Raw genomic sequence first — 23,893 nt, 5'->3', positions numbered from 1 at the left:
AAGAGTGTATTAGTTCAGTACTGTGAGAGTGTAGTAGTATTGGAAGAGTCTTTATTGTGAGAATAAGAATGATATAGTGAGAGTAATATATATTTTATTTGTGATAATACTAAAGGTGAATGAAAATTTATTTCGTCCCCAGCCTTTTTTTCACTACAAAATGGTCCCGAAGGTTTAACTTTTAAAACCGTCCTTCGGACCAAAATGCCCCTTCCCATTCTTCTCCAAAATCAAGCACAAACAGAAGCACAAGCAGAAGCTGAACTAGAAGCAACAACAATAATAGATCAACAATGTAATCAAGCAGGAACATGAGCATAAACAGAAGCATGAGCAAAAAAACAACAACAACAATGAATCAACAACGTAATCAAGCAGAAGCAGGATCAGAACAATAACAACAATGTAGAAGCAACCAAAAGCAACAATAATCAGAAATCAACGACATAATAGAAGCAGTAGCAAAAGCTGGCGAGCCACCCGAAACCACCATCACAGCCATCCCTTGTTCTTGCCTTGAACCAGAACCCACTGCCATCGAGCACCTCGGTCGAGCCCAGAGGAGCAGCAGCGAGATCCAGCGACCGGACGAGATCTCCTTCCGTGCCTCGAATCCTAACGAGCAAGTTTGTCATGGCGGATGTACGCAGGTGGAGACGGTTCGGCGAGTACAGTGCCGCCGCGGCATGCGATGAGGTGGAGAATCCTTTGTGGAGGCTGCACCAGAAGGAGCCAGCGTGCGTAGTGGAAGAACACATGCAGGTCCGCTTCTGCTGGCCCTGCCTCTTCACGGTCGTTGGTGCACCGGTTTGAGACTCCACTGAGATGGACGGTTCGAAGAAATCGACTGGTCAAGGAAGAACCGAACGGACGAGGCTGACACCAAGGAGGGACCGCATAAGTTGGCACGTGTGAAAAAAGGTAGTGGACTGAGAGGTGAAAATGGAACTGGAGGAAGTGAAGCCAGAGGAAGAATAAGAAGGTGATGGAGAGTGGGAATTGTTGTAGAATCTAGGAGATGGTGAGAAAGATTGGAGCACTGGTACTCTTGATTTTTTAGAAGTTACTGCCATTTTTTCTACAGAAGAAGCAGCTAGAACAAGAGAGAAACAATGAGAGAGAAGTGAGAAGAAGTTTTTTTAATTAGGGGTATATTTGGAATAAAATTAAAAATTTCACGAAAAGGACGATTTTAAAACAAATTGAAACCACCGGGACCATTTTGTAGCGAAAAAAAGGTCGAGGACGAAATAAATTTTCGACCTCGATGTTAGGGACCAAAATCATACTTAACCCTAAAAAATGATACGAAAATTAACTTTTTGAAGAGAACATATTGTGGCACATTTTAGTAATGCTCAATATGTAAGTTATTATATTGTCAAATTATTTATGTTCATGTAAGTAATAACATACATATTTGTATATTTATTTTTGTATTTTGTTTAAAATGAATTTGAGAAATTTTTTTACTATTTTTGCATGTTAATGTTGATACACTATATTAAATATCAGATCGCATATGTTATTAGAATAATTTTCAAATATATGTACCCTGAATATTAACATTAGTGAACTATAACATGTGTTGTAGGGGCGAACTCGAGCTCTACTTCTTCTGCTTTTAATGCTTCTCGGAACCTACGAAAAGAGCTTGATGGGAATACGCGTGTGTCATGCACAGTCGTGTAGCTGTCTACGACCCAATTAAACCGTGTATAAATTTCACCTTCCTTCTTTTACGCAGTGTACATTCTTTCTTCGCATAAATATGAGCTTTAATATTAAGAATGTAGTAGTACAGTACTTTGAGAGTGTAGTAGTGTGTTGAGAATTTTAATTTCTAGAATAAGATTGATATAGTGAGGGTAATATATATTTTATTTGTGATAATATTAAAGGTGGGTGAAGTTATTAGTGTTTAAAATGTGCTTTTAGTAAAAAATAGTACGAAATTTAGCTTTTTCATGAGAAGACATTGTTGCACATTTAAGTAATCCTCAATATTAAGTTATTATTTTGTCAATTATTTATATTCATGTATGTAATGAGTGATTTGTATATTTATTTTCAAAATGTATGTATCATAAGTATTAACATTCGTGGGCTATAACACGTGGTGTGCGGTCAGTTCGGACTCTTCTTTTCCTGCTTTTCTTGTTTCCCGTGACCTGCTAGAAGACCTTAATGAAGACACGTGTGTGTCATGCACAGTGCGTGTAGCTGTCTATAAATTTCTTTTTTCTTCTTTTTCACAGCGTGCATTTTTCTTTGCATAAAAGTGAGCTTAAATATTAAAGGTGTAGTAGTATAGTGAGAGTGTAGTATTTTGATGAAAGTTTTAATTGCAAGAATAAGAGTGATATAATAAGGATAATACATATTTTATTTGTAATAATATTAAAGGTGGGCAAAGTTATTATTAGTGTTTAAAATGTGCTTTTAGTAAAAAAGACACGAAATTTAATTTTTTTTCAAGAGAACATATTATTGTACATTTAAGTAATCCTCAATATGTAAGTTATTATCTTATCAAATTATTTATATTCATGTAAGTAATAACATATTTGTATATTTATTTTTGTGTTTTATTTTTATTAAATTTGAGATTTTTTTTACTATTTTTGCATGTTAATGCTGATACACTTTTTTAAGTATCAAATAATATATATTATTATAATAATTTTCTAAATTTATGTATCATAAATATTAACATTAGTGGGTTATAACACGTGGTGTGGACTAGTTCATGATCTGCTTCTCTTGCTTTTCATGATCTGCCAAAAGACCTTGATGGAGACACGGGTGTGTCTGTAGCTGTCCCTACTAAGCCAAGCCGTGTATAAATCTTTCCTAACTTTTTCTTTGTAGTGTGCATTGTTCTTTCGTATAAATGTGAGTTTTAATTTTAAAAGTGTAGCAATGAAATACCATGAGAATGTAGTATTGTGGTGAGAGTTTTAATCATGGTTCTGAAAATTGGACCGGATCGGTCGGTCGAATCGGTTCAACCAGGAACCGGCGATGCAAGTGGTTTGGTCCTCCTCCTATAACCGCTCAGAAAAAAATTGGTAGAAAATTATCAGACCGGCCAAGAACCGACCGGTTGGACCGGACCGGTAACCGGCCGGTTACCCTAAAACAACACTGTTTTTTAATTTGATAAAAAAAAAAAGAAAACCCGATCCACTCGTGAACCAAACCCCCTTTCCCCATTCATTCATCTTACTTCATCGTCGCTGAACCCTAGTCTTCTGAAGCAAAAGAACCTTGAACCCTAGCCCTCCATCGGTCATCGCTGCTCTGAGGTCATCAGTGCCGCCACCGTCCCCAGGTCCTCAGCACCGCCGCTTCTTCCTCTTTCTTGTGTCTGAATTCTCGAATCCAAGTGAGTGCTCCTCGTCTTCATCTTCTTTGAACTTCTTCTTCAATTTCTGTTCCATATTTCTTCAATTCTTCTTGGGTCTTGGCTTGAAGTTTGGTTCTTCAATTCTTCTTCTTCGGTCTTCGGTCTTCGTTCTTTGTTCTTCGGTCTTCTTTGTATGTATGGTTCTAATTGTTGTGGAAATTTGTATGTATGGATTGGTTGCTAATGCTGGAAAGTGGAAACTTACTCTATTATGTCATTTGTATCAACCAAAGTCCAGAACACCTAATATTGCTGTTTTAATGTTTTGTATTTTGTAACTGTTACTCAATTTTAGTCCAGAACACCTAATACGCTGGAAACTTACTCTGTTATGTAACTGTTACTCTATTTTAGTGTTTTGTTGTTTTGTTAATGCTGGAAACTTACTCTGTTTTGCAATATTATTGAATGTTGTAGGCATAATTTAGATATGGTTTTGTTAATTTCATATCTATTTTTAATTGTGTTGTGGCTCCTGCTTTAGGTTAAAAACATGGTTAATCACTGTGTTGTGGCTCCTGTTTTTAATTGCTGATGGCTCCTAACTTGTTATTTTTCATTGTGTTGTGGCTGTTTTTAATTTCATATCTGTTTTATTAATTTCAGTTATGGATAATAGTATTAATCAAGAAGCAATGGCTGATAACAATGCTTCTGTGAATAATAAGACCTCATACGGTATTTGTGGATAACAATGCTTCTGTGAATAACAATGCTTATGGATAACAGTATTTGTGTACAATCATATGATTTTCTTATCTTGGCTAAGAGAAAGACCTCATTGGAGAGAAATTGTACGTCCTGGTGCAACCCGTTTTGCAACTGTATTTATCACATTGAAAAGCATCTTTGACCGTAAAAAGGATTTGCAAGCATTGGTTGTAGATTCAATTTTCACTGATCACAAATTAGGAAGGAGTGCTACTAGTAGAGCTGTGAGTGATATTATTTTGGATTGCAAATTTTTGGAGGATTGCTTTACTGTATGTAAACTTGTGTGCCCTTTGATTAAATTGCTGAGACTTGTTGATGCTGATGACAAACCATCTTTGGGATATGTTTATGAGGGAATGCTAAGGGCAGAAGATGCAATTAAAGAGATGTTTAAGCAATCCAAGACTGCATATCAGCCGTACACAGATATTATTAACTCAAGATGGGACAAGCATTTGAAGAAAGATCTTCATGCGGCAGCTTACTTCCTGAATCCTTCATTCTTTTTTAATGAAAATTATAAAGAATCACCTGATGTTATGCAAGGTTTGCTTGATCTTGTTACCTTGTATTGCAAGTGTAACAATTTGGATTCAGTTCAGACAATAAAAAAAAATACATTTATATAGAGATCGGAGGGAACGTTTTGATATACCAGAAGCTATTCGAGCTGCATCTAAACTTAAGCCTGGTAAGAATATGGCTGAATATTTGTTTAATTAATAGTAACTTGTTTTATGCTCCTATGTTCTTAATTGATAACTTCTAATATGTTATGGTTTTATAATTGGTAGATGAATGGTGGAGGTTATTCGGAGGCTCTGCTCTATGTTTACAAAAGATAGCTGTTCGCATGCTTAGCCAAGCATCTGCTTCTTCTGGGTGTGAGAGAAATTGGAGTCTTTTTTACTAGATTCATACAAAAAGAAGAAATAGATTGGAGCATGATAGACTGAATGATATTGTTTATGTTACCTATAATTTGCATCTTAAACCCAGGTAATATATGTTTCATGAAATATCATATTGTTTCATATGTAATCTTTATCATAAAAAATTTGTAAATTATTAAATCTTCATATATTGCATTTAACTTTTTAGGAAGGAAAAAGAAAAAAAAAGCAAAAGACACAAAATGATCCAATTGATTATGAAAGCATCATTCTAGTTGGCTTTTGGGTGACTGAAGAGGGTGTAGAGAAAGAGCCTGATCTTTCTAGTAATGTGGATAACTTATTGCGTGAGTATAGTATATTTATTTTCTAATGATTTATTAGAATGTTGTTAGTTTATAATATAATGATAACGTGTATTTTATTAGGTGAAATTGATACTGACTTATATCAAAGTGGCGGTGGTAGTAGTGGTCTTTATGCTGTATCTCTTGATTCTTCTGCTCAAGAGGGTGGGAATGAAGGTGAAGATCATCCCACTGAAGCAGATTTGCAACAAGTTCTTGCAGATTTTGATGATTGATAAATCATGATCTTGGGATTTAATATTTAGATATGCTTTTTTACTATTTAACTTTTGAGTTTGGATTTTGATAAGATCATATGTATTTGGTTGATGATATTTTATGTAGTGTTTTAAATTTCGAAGATATTTTAAGATTTATATTAGACTATAATTATATTTTAGAATATTTATTTATAATTTATTTATTATTCTATTCTAAAACAATTTTCTCGGTTGAACCACCAATTGAACCAGTTAGACCAGTGAACCAGTGACTAGAGTGGTTTGATGACCAGTCCGGTTTTCAAAACTTTGGTTTTAATTGTTGGAATGAGAGTGATATAATGAGGGTAATATATATTTTATTTCTGATAATATTAAAGGTGAGTGAAGTTATTAGTGTTTAATAATTGTTTTTAGTGAAAAAGGCACGAAATTTAATTTTTTTCAAGAGAACATATTGTTGCATATTTAAGTAATCCTCAATATATAAGCTATTATCTTGTCAAATTATTTATATTCATATAAGTAATGACATATTTGTATATTTATTTTCGTATTTGTTTTTAATAAATTTGAGAATTTTTTTAAGTATTTTTAAATGTTAATGTCCATATACTATATTGACTGTCAAATCATATATATTATTAGAATAATTTTCCAAATATATGTATCATAAATATTAACATTAGCAAGCTATAACACGTGATATGGGACCAGATCAAGCTATGCCTCTCCTGTTTTCGTTGATTTCCGTGACTTGCAAGAAGACCTAAATGGAGACATGCGTACGTCATACATAGTGCGTATAGCTGTCACTCACCTGGCCAAATAATGTATAAATTCTACATTCCTTCCTTTTCACAGTGTACATTCTACGCATTAAAGTGAGCTGTAATATTAAGACTTAAGAGTATATTAGTGCAATACTATGAAAGTGTAGTACTGTAGAAGTTTAAATTGTGAGAATAAGAGTGATATAGTAAGGATAATATATAATTTATTTGTGATAATATTAAAAGTGAGTGAACTTAATAATGTTTAAAGTGTGCTTCTAATAAAGAAGGTATGAAAATTAACTTTTTGAAAAGTACGTACTCTTGCACATTTAATTAATCCTCAATATATAAGTCATTATCTTGTCAAATTATTTATATTCATATAAGTAATGACATATTTGTATATTTATTTTCATATTTTGTTCTTACTAAATTTGAAAATTTTCTTACCGTTTTACAAGTTAATGCTAATATACTATATTAAGTATCAAATTGTATATATTATTAAAATAATTTTCCAAATATATATGATAAATATTAGCATTAGTTGACTATAATACATGGTGTGGAGTCAGTTTCGACTCTGCTTTTCCTGCTTTTATTACTTCCCGTGACCTGCCAAAAGACCTTGATGGAGACACGCATGCATCATGCACAATGCATGTAGCTGTGTATAAATTTCAATTTCCTTCTTTTTCTTTTTTTTGCAGTATGCATTTTTTCTTTGCATAAAGGTGAGCTTTAATATTAAGAATGTAGTAGTATAGTAAGAGTGTAGTATTATGACGAGAATTTTAATTGTGAGAATAAGAGTGATATCATGAGAATAATACATATTTTATTTGTAGTAATATTAAAGGTGGACAAAGTTATTAGTATTTAAAATATTCTTTTTGTAAAAAAGATACGAAATTTAATTTTTTCAAGAGAACATATTATTGTACATTTAAGTAATCCTCAATATGTAAGTTATTATCTTGTCAAATTATTTATATTCATGTAAGTAGTGACATATTTATATATTTATTTTCATTTTTGGTTTTTAGTAAATTTGAGATTTTTTTTTTACTATTTTTGCATGTTAATGCTGATACACTTTTTTAAGTATCAAATCATATATATTATTAGAATAGTTTTCTAAATATATGTATCATAAATATTAATATTAGTGGGCTATAACATTCGGTGTGGGGCCAATTCAGAATCTGCTTCTCTTGCTTTCATTGCTTTTCATGACTTGCCAAAAGATCTTGATGGAGACACGCGCGTCTTGTACAGTGCGTATAGCTGTCCCTACCAATTCAAACCGTGTATAATCTCACATTCCTTTTTTTCGTAGTATGCATTATTCTTTCGTATAAATGTGGGTTTTAATATTAAAAGTGTAGCAATACAGTAATGTGAGAGTGTAATTTTGTGGTGAGAGTTTTAATTGTGAGAATAAGAGTGATATAATGAGGGCAATATATATTTTATTTGTGATAATGTTAAAGGTGAGTAAAGTTATTAGTGTTTAAAATGTGCTTTTAGTGAAAAAGACATGAAATTTAATTTTTTCAAGAGAACATATTATTGCGCATTTAAGTAATCCTCAATATATAAGTTATTATCTTGTCAAATTACTTATATTCATGTAAATAATGACATATTTGTATATTTATTTTGTATTTTGTTTTTAATAAATTTGAGACTTTTTTTATTATTTTTGCATGTTAATGTTGATATACTTTTTAAGTATCAAATTATATATATATATATATATTAGAATAATTTTTTAAATATATGTATTATAAATATTAACATTAGTGGGAAATAACACGTGGTGTGAGGTCAGTTCAGGCTCTGCTTCTGCTTTTATTGCTTTTCGTGATCTACTAGAAAGGATCTTGATGGAGTCACGCCTTCGTCATGCACAGTGCGTGTAGCAGTCCTCCACCAAGCCAAACTGTGTATAAATCCCACCTTTTTTTTCGCAGTGTGCATTCTTCCTTTGCATAAATGTGAGTTTTAATACTAAGAGTATATTAGCACAGTATTGTGAGAGTGTAATATTATGATGAGAGTTTTAATTGTAAGAATAAGAGTGATATAGTGAGGGTAATATATATTTTATTTCTGATAATATTAAAGGTGAGTGAAGTTATTAGTGTTTAAGATGTGCTTTTAGTAAAAAAAGAATGAAATTTAATTTTTTTAAATAACATATTATTGCACATTTAAGTGATCATCAAGATGTAAGTTATTATCTTGTCAAATTATTTATATTCATTTAAGTAATGATATATTTGTATATTTATTTTTGTATTTTATTTTTAATAAATTTGAGACTTTTTTTACAATATTTGTATGTTAATGCTGATATACTATATTAAGTATTAAATCATATATATTATTAGATTAATTTTTCAAATATATGTATCATAAATATTAATATTAGTGGACTATAACACGTGGTGTGGGACCAGTTCGGATTCTACTTCTCCTACTTTCATTGCTTTTTATGACGTGCCAGAAAAATTTGGTAAAGCCAAATATTATCATGCACAGTATGTGTAGATATTTTCCATCCAGCCAAACTATGTATGAATTCTATCTTTTTTTTTGCAGTGTATATTCTTCCTTCGCAAATATTAAGAGTGTATTAGTGCAGTATTGTGAGAATGCAGTAGTATGTTGAGAGTTTTAATTGTTAGAGTAAGAGTGATATAATGAGGTTAATATATATTTTATTTATGATAATATTAAAAGTGATAAAAGTTATTAGTATTTAAAGTGTGCTTCTAGTAAAAAAATGGTACGAAAATTAACTTTTTGAAGAGAATATACTATGTCATATTTAAGTAATTTTCAATATATAAGTTATCTTATCAAATTATTTATATTCATGTAAATAATAACATATTTGTATATTTATTTTTGTTTTTTTTTTAATGAATTTGAGAATTGTTTTACTATTTTTGAATGTTAATGTTGATACACTATATTAAGTATCAAGTCGTATATATTATTAGAATATTTTTTTACATATATGTATCATAAATATTAACATTAGTGGGTTATAACACGTGATGAAGGCCAGTTCGGACTGCTTCTCCTGTTTCTATTGCTTTTTGTGACCTGCCAGAATAACTTGATGGAGACTCATGTGTGTTATGCACAGTGCGGGTAGCTGTCCCCACCCAACCAAACCGTGTATGAACTTTCTTTCTTTTTGTAGTGTGTATTCTTTCACACAAATGTGAGTTTTAATATTAAGAGTGTATTAGTAAAGTACTGTAAGTTTTAATGATAAAAATAAGTGATATAGTGAGTAATATATTTTATTTGTGACAATATTAAAGATGGGAGAAGTTTCTATTGTTTAAAGTGGGTTTCAAATAAAAATGATACAAAAATTAATATTTTGAAGAGAACATACTTTTGCACATTTAAGTAATTCTCAATGTATAAATTATTATTTTGTCAAATTATTTATATTCATGTAAAAAATGACATATTTGTATATTTATTTTTATATTTTGTTTATACTAAATTTGAACTTTTTTTCACTATATTTGTAAGTTAACGCTGATACACTATATTAAGTATCAAATCGTATATATTGTCTATATTTCTTTTTGATCCTTGAATGATGGATTGTATAGTTAAATTTTGATATTTATAAAAGTCACACTTTTAAACAAAGTATTTTCATGAAAAAATATTTTTGTTATCTTCATTTGAATAATTGCCTATATTTATTTGTGATAATATTAAAAATGAGTCAAGTTATTAGTATTTAAAGTGTATTTTTTTTAAAAAAAATAATACAAAAATTAACTTTTTTAAGAGAAGATAATATTGCACATTTAAGTAATATTCAATATATAAGTTATTATATTGTCAAATTATTTATATTTATATAAATGATGACATATTTATATATTTATTTTTGTATTTTGTTTTTAATGAATTTGAGAATATTTAAATTGTCATAAAATTTTCAAAAAAAAAAATCTATTACATATAAACTCTTCCAACAAATGATTTTTAAAACATTTATGCAATTCAACATTATATAACATTTGCTTAACACACCATTTGATTCTCAATTATTTGACAATAGTATTCAACTTTATAGTGAGATTTCTCATTTATAAACAGAATCCGAAACTTGAAACTTGCACAGGAATATTTCTTTTGTACCCAAAAGAAAAAAAAAATTCCATTAATTGAAAGTCTATTCATCATTCGGATTCATAAAATATACACAAGAAGTTTAAACAAAAACTCCCCCTTTTCCTTTGATGATAAACCAGCCTCAATCCTCATCATATCAGAAGAAACCAACATTAAAAATTCTCCGAGTCTTAAAAGCTAAACTCAGTCCCAAGTGACAAAGATCATGGAATTTGCAAGCCCTGATTCTTCAAAGGTTGAATTGCTTTCATAGTCAAGAACTTTGTTGGCTCCAGGAATTGCTTGTGCTAATCTGAATGGCTTTGTCTCATCTTCTCCTACTTGAGCTGAAATGAATGACCACAGCAGCTTCAAGACGAAACAAAACAACAATCAGAGAGTGCAAGTTAGTTGGAGGGCCTGTATATTAAAAAATTATGGTGCATTTGGTTTACGTTTTCATTTTCAGTATTTTCCATTTTCAGTATTTTCCGTTTTCAGTAAATACTGCTTTCTATTTTCATATCTTGTTTTCTCATTTTTCTTCTCAAAATTCATAAAACAAAAAACAATGAAAATGAAAATGCAAACCAAATACATTTGTAATTTCTCTTATTGGTTGCATCCATATCCACATGGTATTTTCATGATCACAGAAGGATTTCTTGTATAAAATAACACAATATATCAATTATCAAATGACTACAAAGCCTTTTCCTCAACAATCTAGTAATACCTCCTCACGAGAGAAGAAAAACACTTATGGTATACAGAAATCACAAGAAATCAGCAGAAGACTATACTAGACGTAAGATGCAAGACGTAACACTATCCACAAGACATGTGATAAGTGACAGCAATGCTTTTACCTGAATAGGATCTGTGCGTAAAAAGTTACGCTGAACCCGGCGTCCATCTGGAAGCCGAACACCAACCCTGCACAGGAGACTTCTTTCAGCCTTAGGCTCTTCGGGGAGTACCGGGTATGAGGGCCTCTTGGGCAAGGCTGCCTCTTGCTGGCTGACAGCGGAATCTGCCTCCTTGTTGTCACTTCCAGCCGCAACATTAGATCCAATCATGCCCTCCATCGATGCTGCCAGAGCTCTTTGGATTTCCTCTTCCTCATCTTTATTCTCGTCTGAATCTACAATAGCTGTAGCATCAGAGAAGTTATCATGATAATACAAAAAATATGGCAAAGATAACTTCCTCAAAAGTTATGATGTGCATATTACCCAGGCAGTGAAAACAAGATTTTCAATCCTCAAAACATAATGAAGGAGATTGCATGATTAGAAATTGGGCGAAGCCAAGATCCATCTTAATTGAAGTGTTGATGGCTAGAAAGAAAGTAAATAAGTAAACATCTTTATTTCCTATACAAGGCTACATTTCCAATTGACCAATATAAAGAAAATCACTCACATTTTCAACTTCTCTTACTCTAACTAACTTCTAATTATTTTAATGGAACTTTCTTTTTCTTATAAATATTTTCTTAAATCATTACACCCTTTGGTGTGGTTCTTCTCCGACCCCTGCGTAACGCGAGATGTTTGTACACCAAGCTACCCTTTATTTTCTTAAATTATTATGTTATTTAAGAAAAATAGGAAAATCATATGTCTATAGGGTGCCTATGGCTTTCCAATAACAAGAAAGACACATGAAATAAGAAGTCATCCTCCTAAAGGCCAAAACAAACTGCTACAGAAGCATAAACTAGTGCAAACCTTTAGCCTTAGGTGGGCTAGAAGCTCCTCTAGGACGCTTGTGAGATAAGGTCATGTGATGATCCTTTGGCCCTGCATCAAGGAATGCTAGTAGACCCTAAAGTAAAGCATAAGACTCTTTGAATCAGTAATTATAAAGAGCAAAACATGTTCAAGGTTCATGTATATGAATAATGTTTCCAGAGATTCCCCAGTAGGAATTTCCATACTTCTAGTAAGCTTTCAGGCTGAACCATTCCAGACCATGATCGCATCTTTTGGCCAGTGATGGGATCAATAAGAAGCACTACAGGAATCGATTCCAGTTTGTAATAAGTGCAGACTTTTCTTCCTTCAGTTGTATCATCATATACCTATATGAATATGACAAGAAAAATAATTAAGAAAGGAAACGCTGCAAATAAAACAATACGAAAACATATAACACAACAGAAATCCAGGTGCACGGCGCACCACATGTCTATATCAGCAAAAAATAATGATGTTGTGAATATCAATTTTCACATAATCTGAAATTCCAACTTCAAAAGCAAATCCATCATAAACATCTCAGTCCTTTGGTTTACCCCAGACAAAATTGGCAAGTAAAAGTCATAAATTCTTTTGGCAAAATAACACTTAAAATGAATTAATATAGCAGCAAGCTAACCTGCCAGAATATGAAGTTTGTGCTAATGGTTTGAGAAACAGCTTCATTGGCCCATGTATCACGATTAAGCTTCACAAAGCAACCATTAAGTACAACAGTGTTAATGCCGAAACAAACATGTAAAGAAAATGTAAAGGGATCAATTTACATGAGAATATAATACCATATGAGAGCTGAATTCTGTAGTGGATTGAATGTTCAGCAACAGCCATTTGTCCTGCATGGCAGCAGCACCTTTTGCCTGTGGTCAAGGACAAAACTTGGTCATGATTGTATATACAATGAATGGCTTACATTTTGAATAGATATAAATAAACACACACTACCAATCTAGTGCCACCATTGACACACAGCAAATACAAGGAAATCCCATAAACTAAGATATGCAAATGAATAGTGTTTCCAAATGAATTTTAGATGTAAACTGCCACTACAAATAACAAGAAAAAAGATAATAAGTGAAACCAACAAAAATCATTCTCATACTTCCAGCTAACTTCTCTTATATGAAGTACACATGATTTTTGTCACATCCAGAAACTTGCATAAGACTGCAAATAAGTCATGTAAGAGGAAAGCCTACAGAAGCTATAATAACAGCATAGGATAATTAAGGAGCCTGTATATCAATTTCTAAACAAGGAACTAAGCCACCCCACAACAGTATTAATCTAAGGAATAAAGAACACAACAACACAATCCCAAACCTCAACACACATTACTAAATACTGATCAAAATCTGTTAAGGTTCCTTATTTACAAAAGTACAATTATTCGGCACAACTTCATCTTTATCTGAACTAGACATTTTTTTAAGGAAAAGATCATTATAAATAAGAGAGAGAAGTAAAAGAGATCTAAACATTATTATCACTTTAAATATTTCATAAATAGATGTTGTGCCAGTTACACCTCTAGCAGAATCTACAGTCAACACTAAGCAGGAGATTTACCTTATCAAAAGTGCCATTAAACATCAGATGAAATGGAGGGCGATAGAGTGAAGCAAGATTATCCCTAGAAGTTTCTGCTGTCGAAGCAGCACCTTGCTCTGTTTCCCAAACCCCGGGACGTCTCATTTCCTCTTCAAAGTTACGAAATGCTATTAAAGAGTTAGGCTCTTGTGAACGGGGTGCAAACCTTGATCCTCTGCATAACATGATAAAATACATAATAAATATCTGACAGGGAAAAACCATATTGCACATTAAGTAATCCCAAGAATGACAACAAGAGCAATAAAAACACCAGATATGCATTTCTCTTGGAATATAAACTATCAGTTTACAAGGCAAGCAAAGAAATTAGAATGGTGAAACATACCTATAGATCATTGAATCGTCATAAAGAGTTTCCCGTATAACAGGTAAGGGAGGGCGTACTTCATCTGGATCATTGACATTGTGGTCACTACTCTCACTTTCCTTCCTTGGTTCACTAAAGCAACATGTATGAGTCAAACAACCAACTAAAAAGTGCTAACTTAGGATTATAACTTATAAATCATAGTTAGACACCCCAAGTTACCTTGATGGTTGATCAGTCCAAGATTCAACATTTTCTAGAGGTGGAGAGTGTGATGGTGGTGGCAAAGACCCAGCATCACTGCCGATCAAGAACAGCTGAAGAGCTTCCTCAAGTTTCCAACTTGTCGCCTGTGTTACCAGTATCACAGGTTCACAAAATTTGATAAATCTATACAAAAGGAAAATCTACACATTGCCATCATTATAAAGAGGATAAAACCTAAAAGGATGATTCTTCATGCAAGAGCAACAAGATTATAGTTTTTTTTTTTTTTTAAGTAAAGCATATCCATCGAAGTAACAATAGCTACAAGCAAATCTTTAAGCATGCTCATTTTATAATTGTCATCACAATAAGCTAAACGTATGATTATGTTTCATGATAGACATAATGTAGGGTATTCTTATCACAATCAGCTAAAAGGATGATTAAATTTCATGACAGACACTATAACCATTAACCACTTATCAAACAGAATTTCAGTTTTAAAGAAAATAACAAGCATCACAAAATGATAAAAACAGAATTTCAGTTTTAAAGAAAATAACAAGCATCACAGAATTTCACCAGTCTTAGTCATCACAATAAGCTAAAAGAGCTATTTTTTCATGATAGATTTCAAAAGAATCACTGATCAAGCGAGATTTCAACTTTTTTCGTGATAGATACAACCAATTTTCTAATTGTCATCACAATAAGCTAAAAGAATGAATTTTTTCGGTGACCAAACTAACCACCGATGAAGGCAAAGATTTCTAACCATTTCAAAGTCCAGAAACTAATTTTTTTTAAAAAATAAACCCTAATTCTAGAATCACGATAAATCTTCAACAAACACTAATAAATTAGTAACAATAATGAGAGGAACCTGCAAGAACTGTCGAGCAGTCTCAGTGGTCTGGCCCTGAGCAACCTCCAAGAACAAAGAGACCATGCTCTGTTGGTCATTTGCCGATAACATTCCTTCCATTCAGATCCCCTTTTCTTTCTCTCTCACTCTCAATTTCTCAATTCCGATCTTTTCCTTTTCGAGAGAAGCAGTGAAGTGATTTAGGGTTCCAACGAGGAAAGATAGAAAAGGAAAACAAGCGTAAAGAAATAAAGAAACTAAGACACACAGAAATACAGAAATATCACTCTGTCCATGTTAGATGCATTTCGTATTTCTTTATTTATTATTATTATTATTTTTCTCCTAATAATAATAAGGTGAAAATTCTTAACGTTAATACTTAGCACGATTAGATAATAATTTAGTTAAATTTATTAAATTAGTTAATAATTTTTAATTATTAGTTTTATATAAAATTAATTGTATTTTAATTTTTATTTAATAATTAAAATTTAATTTTAATATTATATCAATGTATAATAATTTATTATGTGCATTTATGGTTGAAAATGAGTCAAGTCAGTTTAAATTCAATTTAGTAATAATTAGATAAACTGAATTCGTGAGCTAATGAGCCAAAGTTGAGCATAGAATTAAGCTCATAAATTAAATGAGTCGAGTTTGAATTTGAATAAGTTCAACTCATTAACTCGTAAACTGACTCGATTATATATATATGAGTAAACACCCAACTTGATTCTTGTTCATTTTTACGAAGGATAAAGCGATCTCTGTCAAAAAAAAGGGACACTTCGGCCTCAACTTTCTTATTTTGGGATAATACGATCACTCTATTAAAAAATTCGTTAAATAATAACAAAAATTAGTTTTGTGAGGGGTTTATTTGTATTTTGTGGGAGTTTTAAACCTCCACAAAATTCTTTTCAATAATATAACCAATTATTACCAAAATTACCACTATCTTGTTCGTTCTCGTTATTATCACTCATACCTCTATTATTTTTATTGTTTTATCATCATCATTATCTTCTCTACGGTCATCATCACCAATACCAATATTATCAACATTAAAATTATCTTCTTTCATTTCTTATTTGATGTTATTTTTTTTCTTTAAAAGATATTTGTACTATAATACTTTTTTTGTAGCATCATTTTTATCAATGGTTTTTCTTTACTTAACCACCATTGGTAAATGGTAAATAAATTTTTCAAAAACAAACTTATTAATAGTTTGTGAAAGTTTAAAACCCCATAAAATACAAATAAATCTCCCACAAAATTAATTTTTATTATTATTTAACGAATTTTTTAACAGAAGAATCGTATTGTCCCAAAATAAAAAGGTTGAGGACCGAAGTGTCCCTTTTTTACAAAAATTGTTTTGTCTTTCGTGAAAATAGACAAGGACCGGATTGGATGTTTAATCTATATATCTAAATTGTTCATGATATAACAGAATAAGAGAGACGCATTTATATATTAATAATGTTCTTAATTATTTAAAATTTTATAGTTATAATATATATGTTATAATTTATTGATATGGAATTATAGATTATATTTCTATTATTTGAGTCAGTTCGTGAGCTCGAACCACTTTGTGAGCTTTCGGTGAGTCTAGTTTAAATTTAAGAAACAGATTCGATTGTTAATTAGTCGAGACATAAGCCAAATTCAATTTTTGTGAGTTGAGTTTAACTTGGTCTAACTCGACTCACTTCCAACCTTACAAGCTTTTAATTATATAACAATATGTCAATAATTTTTTTTTTGGTATTAATAAAATAAATAATTATTTAAAAAATAAATATTATCGAATGATGATATAAATTGTAAACGTTTTATATAAATAATGTGTTAAAATTAAATTCTAATAATAATAAATAGTTAAAGTGTACTAAAATTGATTTATAGTAACAAAAATTGATTTATTTTACAGGTAAATTGCATATCAATCCACACTTTTTTGTTTTGAACATAAATTTTTAAAAGTATTCTCAATACTCAATTTTAAATTACAACTAAAAAAATTGAATATTAAACGGGTAATTATAAAAAGTTTTACCCAAGTTATGGACCGAGGTACATAAGATTCTATCTAATGGTTTAGATCAAGTTGGTACGTAAAATTTAAAGAATTTTATCTTAGTTCATTTTTCATGAAAAAAAAATTATAGTTTTATTCAATTTAATATATTATTTTTTTATATTTTTTTTACTTTATGACTACTTTGGATGAATATTTTTAATGTATTATTCTAAAAGATTTTCACTTTTTATTATACTATTTTATTTTTAGATATCTTTGTATTTTATTTTCAATAATTAATGAAATATAACTTATTATCTTTAAAAAAATGTTTTAAATGACTAGTAAAGTAAAAATAAGTGAGAGCTTAATTATTTTTAAATTAAGGATATATAATTTATCAACAATGTTAGAAATATACAAAAATTAATTATTAATATAAAATATATATTAAAATATAAAATATATTGATACGATACTCATATTTCGACTACCTGAAAGTTTGAAAACAAACAGATAACATCAACAAAAGTGGACCCAAACATTTGAATAATCCAAACGTGGTCAATGAACTCCACTCCACTAAGAAACTAATCAAAAAACTCGGAAACAGCCACACAACGGATACATAAACTCCACTATAAAACTCAGAGAGTAATCCTGTAGAAAACAGGTTCACTATTCTACATTCTTATTACTTTACTTACTGATATAAAACTCTCCACTGATTTGAGCGTTTGAGTATCTTTTGCAGGTATTTCCGTCGCGGTGTTTCACCCAGAACTGACGTATAGCTCTCCACAGGAGACAGCGAAGTGCTTGGATACGCTATATCTCGGCAAGCCTTGCACGGAAAAATCATTTGGCGCCCACTGTGGGGCTGGAAAGTTTAACACCCCACTAACTTTGACTGGATTTTTGTAAGGTTTTCTTCGTTTTCAAGATAACCAATCCCCGAAGATGACCAACAATGGAGTCCAACAACCTACTCAAGCGGAGCTCCAAGCTCAAATCGCTGAGCTCTAAGCGGAGGTTCGAAGACTAGCCGAGCTATCATCCACCAATAATGCCGCAAAATTCGGAGAGGGAAACTCCAAGATCTTAGCTCAAGGCAACACAGATCCCTAAGATCTCAACCCACCAAAGGAGAAGCTGACAATGGACAACCCATTCTCCGAGGAGATCACCAACTACCAAATGCCAAAAAACTTCGTTCTACCGACCTCCCTAGAACCGCATAAAGGGTTTGGTGATCCTCGTGCTCATATTAAAAAATTTCAATCTATGATGTTTTTTAACGGCGCTAACAACGAACCAGTACTTTGTCGAGCTTTTCCTACTTATCTTAATGGTGCTGCATTACTCTGATTTTCTAAGTTGTCTGCAGGTCCAATCTCCTCCTTCGAGGAGCTAGCGAGATCCTTCATCGATTACTTTGCAGCGTCAAGGATATATGTACACATATCAGATTACCTAAGCACGATCAGGCAGGGGCAACATGAGAGTCTGAAGGATTATATGACTCGGTTCACCGAGGCAACCATGGAGATTCCTGACCTAGATCCAAAGGTCCACCTACACACCTTGAAAAGCAGACTCCGACCCGGAAAATTCCAGGAGATGATCGCCGTAACCAAACCAAAGACCCTAGAAGAGCTCCGAGAAAGATCCGCGGGACAAATGGAGATTGAAGAGCTCCGAGAAACCCGAAAAACAGACAAAAACACGCCAAGGAGAGAAGAACAAAGGAACGGCATATCGTCGAGCAACAAAGACATAAAGAAATCATTCAAGCTCAACCCCAAATTTGACACTTACACCCGATTCAACACGAAAAGAGAGAACATAATCAAAGAAATCCTCCATGCAAAGCTGATCAAACCGCCAATCCGAGCAAGAAGCTACCAAGACCAGAGATTTGTTGATAAAAACAAGCATTGCGCTTTTCACCATAAATTTGGATACACCACTGACGAATGCATCATGGCCAAGGACCTACTTTAACAGATAAAGACAAGGAAAAATGGACAACATCCAACCCGCCAAGAGGCATCATTAACTACTTTTCTGGAGGCTACGCAGGCGGAAGAGACACAACCTCGGCAAAAAAATGAAGCTATCGGGCCATGCTAGCAATTGAAGGAACAAGGCAACCAAAAAGAGATAAAGACCAAAAGATCACAATAATATTTACCCAGTCCGACTTCAAATCAGTAAGCCCTAACCTCGATGAACCCGTGGTAATCTCCATCCAAGCCGGAGAACTGTTGGTAAGAAAAACATTGCTGGACCCAGGTAGTAGCGCCGACGTCCTATTTTACTCTACTTTCAAAAAAATGAAGTTATCAGAAAAGGCAATGCAGCCATCCTCTGGAGAGCTCGTTAGTTTCTCCGAAGAAAGAGTCCCCATCATGGGACATATATGGCTGACAACAACAATAGGAGATAACCATATGTCAAAAACAATTGATATCCAATACTTAATAGTAGATTGTTATAGCCCTTATAATATTATCGTTGGGAGACCTGCTCTGAATACATTTAGAGCAGTAGTGTCTACTTTACATTTGTGTGTTAAGTTCTCCGTGCAGGAAGGAAGGATTGCAACAGTATACGCGGATCACCAGGAGGCTCGGCAATGCTACAACGCCAGCCTGAAGCAAAGGTTGGAGAAACAAATACCAAAATCGCAGGTCCAAGCCATTCACAACACTGGTGAAATCCTAACATTATTAAAGCTTGACCCAAGAGAAGACTTCAATGAGCGACCTCGGCCAATGGACACTCTCCAGCGAGTGATATTAACCGACAATGACAAGCAATACACATACATCGACGAAGCAACAGAAGGGGAAGAACGGTCAAAACTAATCTCAGTGCTTCGAAGCAATGCCGACTTATTCGCATGGACAACTGCAGATATGCCTGGAATAGATTCAAAGGTAATCAGCCACAAACTAGCCATCGACAAGTCAGTCCGACCTATGGCCCAGAAGAAAAGAAACCTAGGGGAGGAGAAAAAACATGCAGTACTCGAGGAAACTAGGAAACTCCTCAACGCAAGATTTATCAAGGAGATCCGATTTACTACATGGCTCTCCAACGTAGTAATGGTAAGGAAGAGCTCAGGTAAAAGGCGCATGTGTGTTGACTTTACAAATTTGAATAAAGCCTGTCCCAAGAACGCTTACCCATTACCTTGCATTGATAAACTAGTAGATAATGCATCTGGATTCAATAGCTTAAGTTTTGTGGATGCATACTATGGTTATAACCAGATTCTTATATACCCGGAGGACCAAAGCAAAACAACCTTTACTACAGAGCATGGAAATTTTTGTTATAAAGTAATGCCTTTTGGTCTAAAGAACGCAGGTACCACATATCAAAGACTAATGGACAAAGTATTTCGACAACAAATAGGTCGGAATATGGAAATTTATGTTGACGATATGGTATCAAAGACAACTACCCAAGGCTCGCATTCTGACGACTTAATGGAGATATTCAATCAGATCTGAGAATACAACATGAGACTCAACCCAGAAAAATGCGCTTTCGGAGTCCAAAGAGGAAAATTCCTCGGATTTATGCTAACCTCACGAAGAAGGAAGTCCAGCAACTTGCAGGGAGGGTCGCTGCTTTATCACGATTCCTACCAGCTATAGCAAACCGATCATACCATTTTCTCCAAACAATTTCTAAAAACAAAAAATTTACATGGACCGAAGAATGTGAGAACTCTTTTACCGAACTAAAACAGCTATTGACCTCACCCCCAGTACTTCAATGGCCATAAACAGATAAACCGTTATATTTATACCTATCAGTATCTAACCACGCTATAAGCTCTGTTCTAGTCGTTGAAACAAGGAAAGTGCAGAGACCAGTGTACTTCGTTAGCAGAGTACTACAACCAACAGAGACAAGATACCCAAAGATAGAGCAACTGGCATTAGCATTAGTCACCACAGCAAGAAAATTAAGGCATTACTTTTAGAGCCATACAATAATAGTACACACAAACCAACCGTTGAGACAGATATCGACCAGACCCAAACTTGTTGGGCGATTAATCAAATGGTCCATCGAGCTCTCCGAGTTTGACATCCAATACCAACCTCGAAAGACGTTGAAGTCACAAATATTGGCGGACTTCGTCTCAGAAATGAATACCGAGAAACAACTTACCAGGAAAAGCTGGAGTCTACACGTAGACGGAGCATCAAACCGAGAAGGAAGTGGAGCAGGTGTATTACTAAAAGAGGGAGATAAAGTCACAGCCGAACAATCATTACAATTCTGTTTTACTGCAAGCAACAACCAAGCAGAGTATGAGGCTCTACTAGCAGGTTAAAACTTGCACTACAACTCCAGATACCTCGGATTACAGCACACTGCGACTCTTTGTTGGTAGTACAACAAATCAAAGGTAAATTCCAGGTAAAAGATCCTTTGTTAGTAAAATACTGGCTCCTAACGAAGGATCTCATTTCAAAATTTGAAATGTTTGAAATTATTCATGTAAACCGAGAATGGAATACTAGAGCAGATGTATTATCTAAATTAGCTACTACTAGACCAATAACACACACACCGACACTGGCACAATTAACTTTGGATAAGCTGAGCTTTGAACTAACCCATATATGGAGTATCATAAAGATGCAGGACTGGAGAACACCTATCCTCGAATACATCAACAAGGGGATTATACCAAGGGAAGAGCCAAACCCGGGTCTCTTCCAAAGAAAAGCAAGTTTTTACACGATAATATGTAACACTATGTACAGACGAGGATATTCACAACCACTCCTCAAATGCATTAGCAAAGAGGATGCCAAAGTAGTCATAGTAGAAACACATGAGGGAGTAAGTGGAAACCACATTGGAGGCCAGCATTAGCAACTAAGATCCAAAGAACAGGCTACTACTGGCCAACAATAAAAAGAGACTACATAGCCAAAGTAAGAGAATGTGATAACTGTCAGAAGCACACCACAATTTCAACAAGCCCGGCTGAGGAGCTACACACTCTTGAGAGTAAGATGGCCTTTTGATAGGTAGGGGCTAGACATCCTCGGAACCCTCCCGAAAGTGCCAGGCCAGGTAAAATTCCTCCTAGTATCCATTGATTATTTTTCAAAATGGATAGAAGCACAACCATTGGCACGAATAACAGCTGACAAGGTGAGATCTTTCCTATGGAAAAACATTATCTGTAGGTATGGTATACCAAGGGAAATAATCTCCGATAATAGGAGACAATTCACAGACCAAAACCTCGCCCTATTCTTACAAAGTTTTAATATCAAACACCATTTTAGCTTAGTCGAGCCCCCACAAACAAATGGACAGGTAGAGTCAGCTAATAGAATCATTTTGCTGGCAATGAGAAAAAAGCTCGATGACGCCAAAGGCAAACGGGCCGAGCTCATACCAGAAATTCTATGGAGTTACAACACCACATTTTAATCATCTACAGGGGAGACCCCTTTCAAATTAGTATACGATGCCGAAGCACTCATACCCGTAGAGATCGGCATACCTAACTTAAGGGCCAAGCAGTACGACCCGTACCAAAACACAAGCAGGAGGACAGCAGACCTAGATCTCGTTGAAGAAGAGCGAGACATGGCAGTGATAAGACAGCAAGCAATGAAGCAGCTCTTGAAGAAAAGACATGACAAAAAGGTCATCACTAGGGCATTTGAAGAGGGAGAGCTCGTCCTTCGAAAGACGGAAGAGGCAAGAAGACCACAGGCCCATGGGAAGCTATCAGCAAATTGGGAAAGCCCGCTTCGAATTGCAAAAGTCCTCGGACTAGGGGCTTACAAATTAGAAACAATTAGAGGAGACCCAATTCCAGGGACATAGAATGTATCCTCTTTAAAGAGATACCAGTCATGATATGTAATGTACAAATAGCGGATGAAGGTACTCTTTTTTACAGCTTCAAAGGTTTTTTCCCCAGAAAAACAGGATTTTACTCGAAGAGGATTTTAACGAGGCTGGACACCACAAAACATTATACAAAGAACGTCACAATTTTTCAAATGCAATATCTATTCTATCAAAATCATAATATCAAATAAAAGCACACCAAAAAATGATATATCCTAAAAGCCGAGCTTCATACTCGGCACCAGTCATCATGATTACAAGTCTTTCAAATAATCCTTACAAACAAAAGTCACATTAGCAAAAAGTCAATACATAAACAAAATACAGGCTATTCTGCCTTGTTGCCAATACTAGAGCCATCGTTCTCCTTATCTCTTATAGCTTCATCGTCCACAAGCTCACCATTCGCAACCACCTTCATAACATCATCAAGCTTCGAAACATCCAAGTCTGAAAACAGCACCTTGACTTGACAGACAGCCCGATCAAAGCCTTGGGCAAAGGCTTCATAAATCTCACCCTCCAATTCCTTAACCCTCGCAGAAATCTGCTCATTTTCAGATTTTAAAGACTTCACTTGATCAGAAGACAACATATAGAGACGTCTCTCTTCAGCAAGCTCCAACTCTCTCTGTTGTAGAGAGGAAGACAGCTCAGAAATCATTTTCTCTTTCTCT

At 33.6% G+C, this 23,893-nt stretch overlaps 1 protein-coding gene and 1 pseudogene across 3 annotated transcripts; both read right to left on the bottom strand.

Annotated features, from left to right (window-relative positions):
- Positions 1–431: 431 nt before the first annotated feature.
- LOC107478280 (uncharacterized) lies at positions 432–1,073 on the bottom strand (annotated as a pseudogene).
- A 9,472-nt stretch (positions 1,074–10,545) lies between these two features.
- On the bottom strand, positions 10,546–15,554 carry LOC107476921 (plant UBX domain-containing protein 7). Of its 3 annotated transcripts, none has more exons than XM_052256217.1 (10): positions 15,296–15,554; positions 14,428–14,555; positions 14,224–14,328; positions 13,854–14,049; positions 13,064–13,141; positions 12,901–12,969; positions 12,461–12,604; positions 12,252–12,348; positions 11,388–11,671; positions 10,546–10,887 (listed from the first exon to the last, which is right to left on the bottom strand). In XM_052256217.1, exons 1-10 carry the CDS (start codon positions 15,395–15,397, stop codon positions 10,723–10,725), a joined length of 1,368 nt encoding a protein of 455 aa, XP_052112177.1. In that variant the 5' UTR covers positions 15,398–15,554; the 3' UTR covers positions 10,546–10,722. The 3 variants fall into 3 exon arrangements, with proteins under 3 accessions (XP_052112177.1, XP_015952359.1, XP_015952365.1); XM_016096873.3 differs by having other exon boundaries at positions 14,224–14,337; positions 15,296–15,553; XM_016096879.3 differs by having other exon boundaries at positions 11,388–11,662; positions 14,224–14,337; positions 15,296–15,553.
- Between the last annotated feature and the right edge of the window lie 8,339 nt (positions 15,555–23,893).

Source organism: Arachis duranensis, unplaced genomic scaffold, assembly GCF_000817695.3.
Source record: "Arachis duranensis cultivar V14167 unplaced genomic scaffold, aradu.V14167.gnm2.J7QH unplaced_Scaffold_165934, whole genome shotgun sequence".
NCBI lineage: Eukaryota > Viridiplantae > Streptophyta > Magnoliopsida > Fabales > Fabaceae > Arachis > Arachis duranensis.
The sequence above is the reverse complement of the archived record's forward strand: the minus strand, read 5'-3'. Positions and strand labels throughout refer to the sequence as shown.

Bases quoted from the DNA above. Each gene is read 5' to 3' on its own strand.
- LOC107476921 (XM_016096873.3), bottom strand. From the start codon at position 15,397: ATGGAAGGAATGTTATCGGCAAATGACCAACAGAGCATGGTCTCTTTG. The intron at 14,050-14,223 runs GTATGTTTCACC...CATGTTATGCAG, and splicing joins GACGATTCAATGATCTATAG to AGGATCAAGGTTTGCACCCC. The intron at 12,605-12,900 runs GTTAGCTTGCTG...ATATTCATATAG, and splicing joins CAAACTTCATATTCTGGCAG to GTATATGATGATACAACTGA.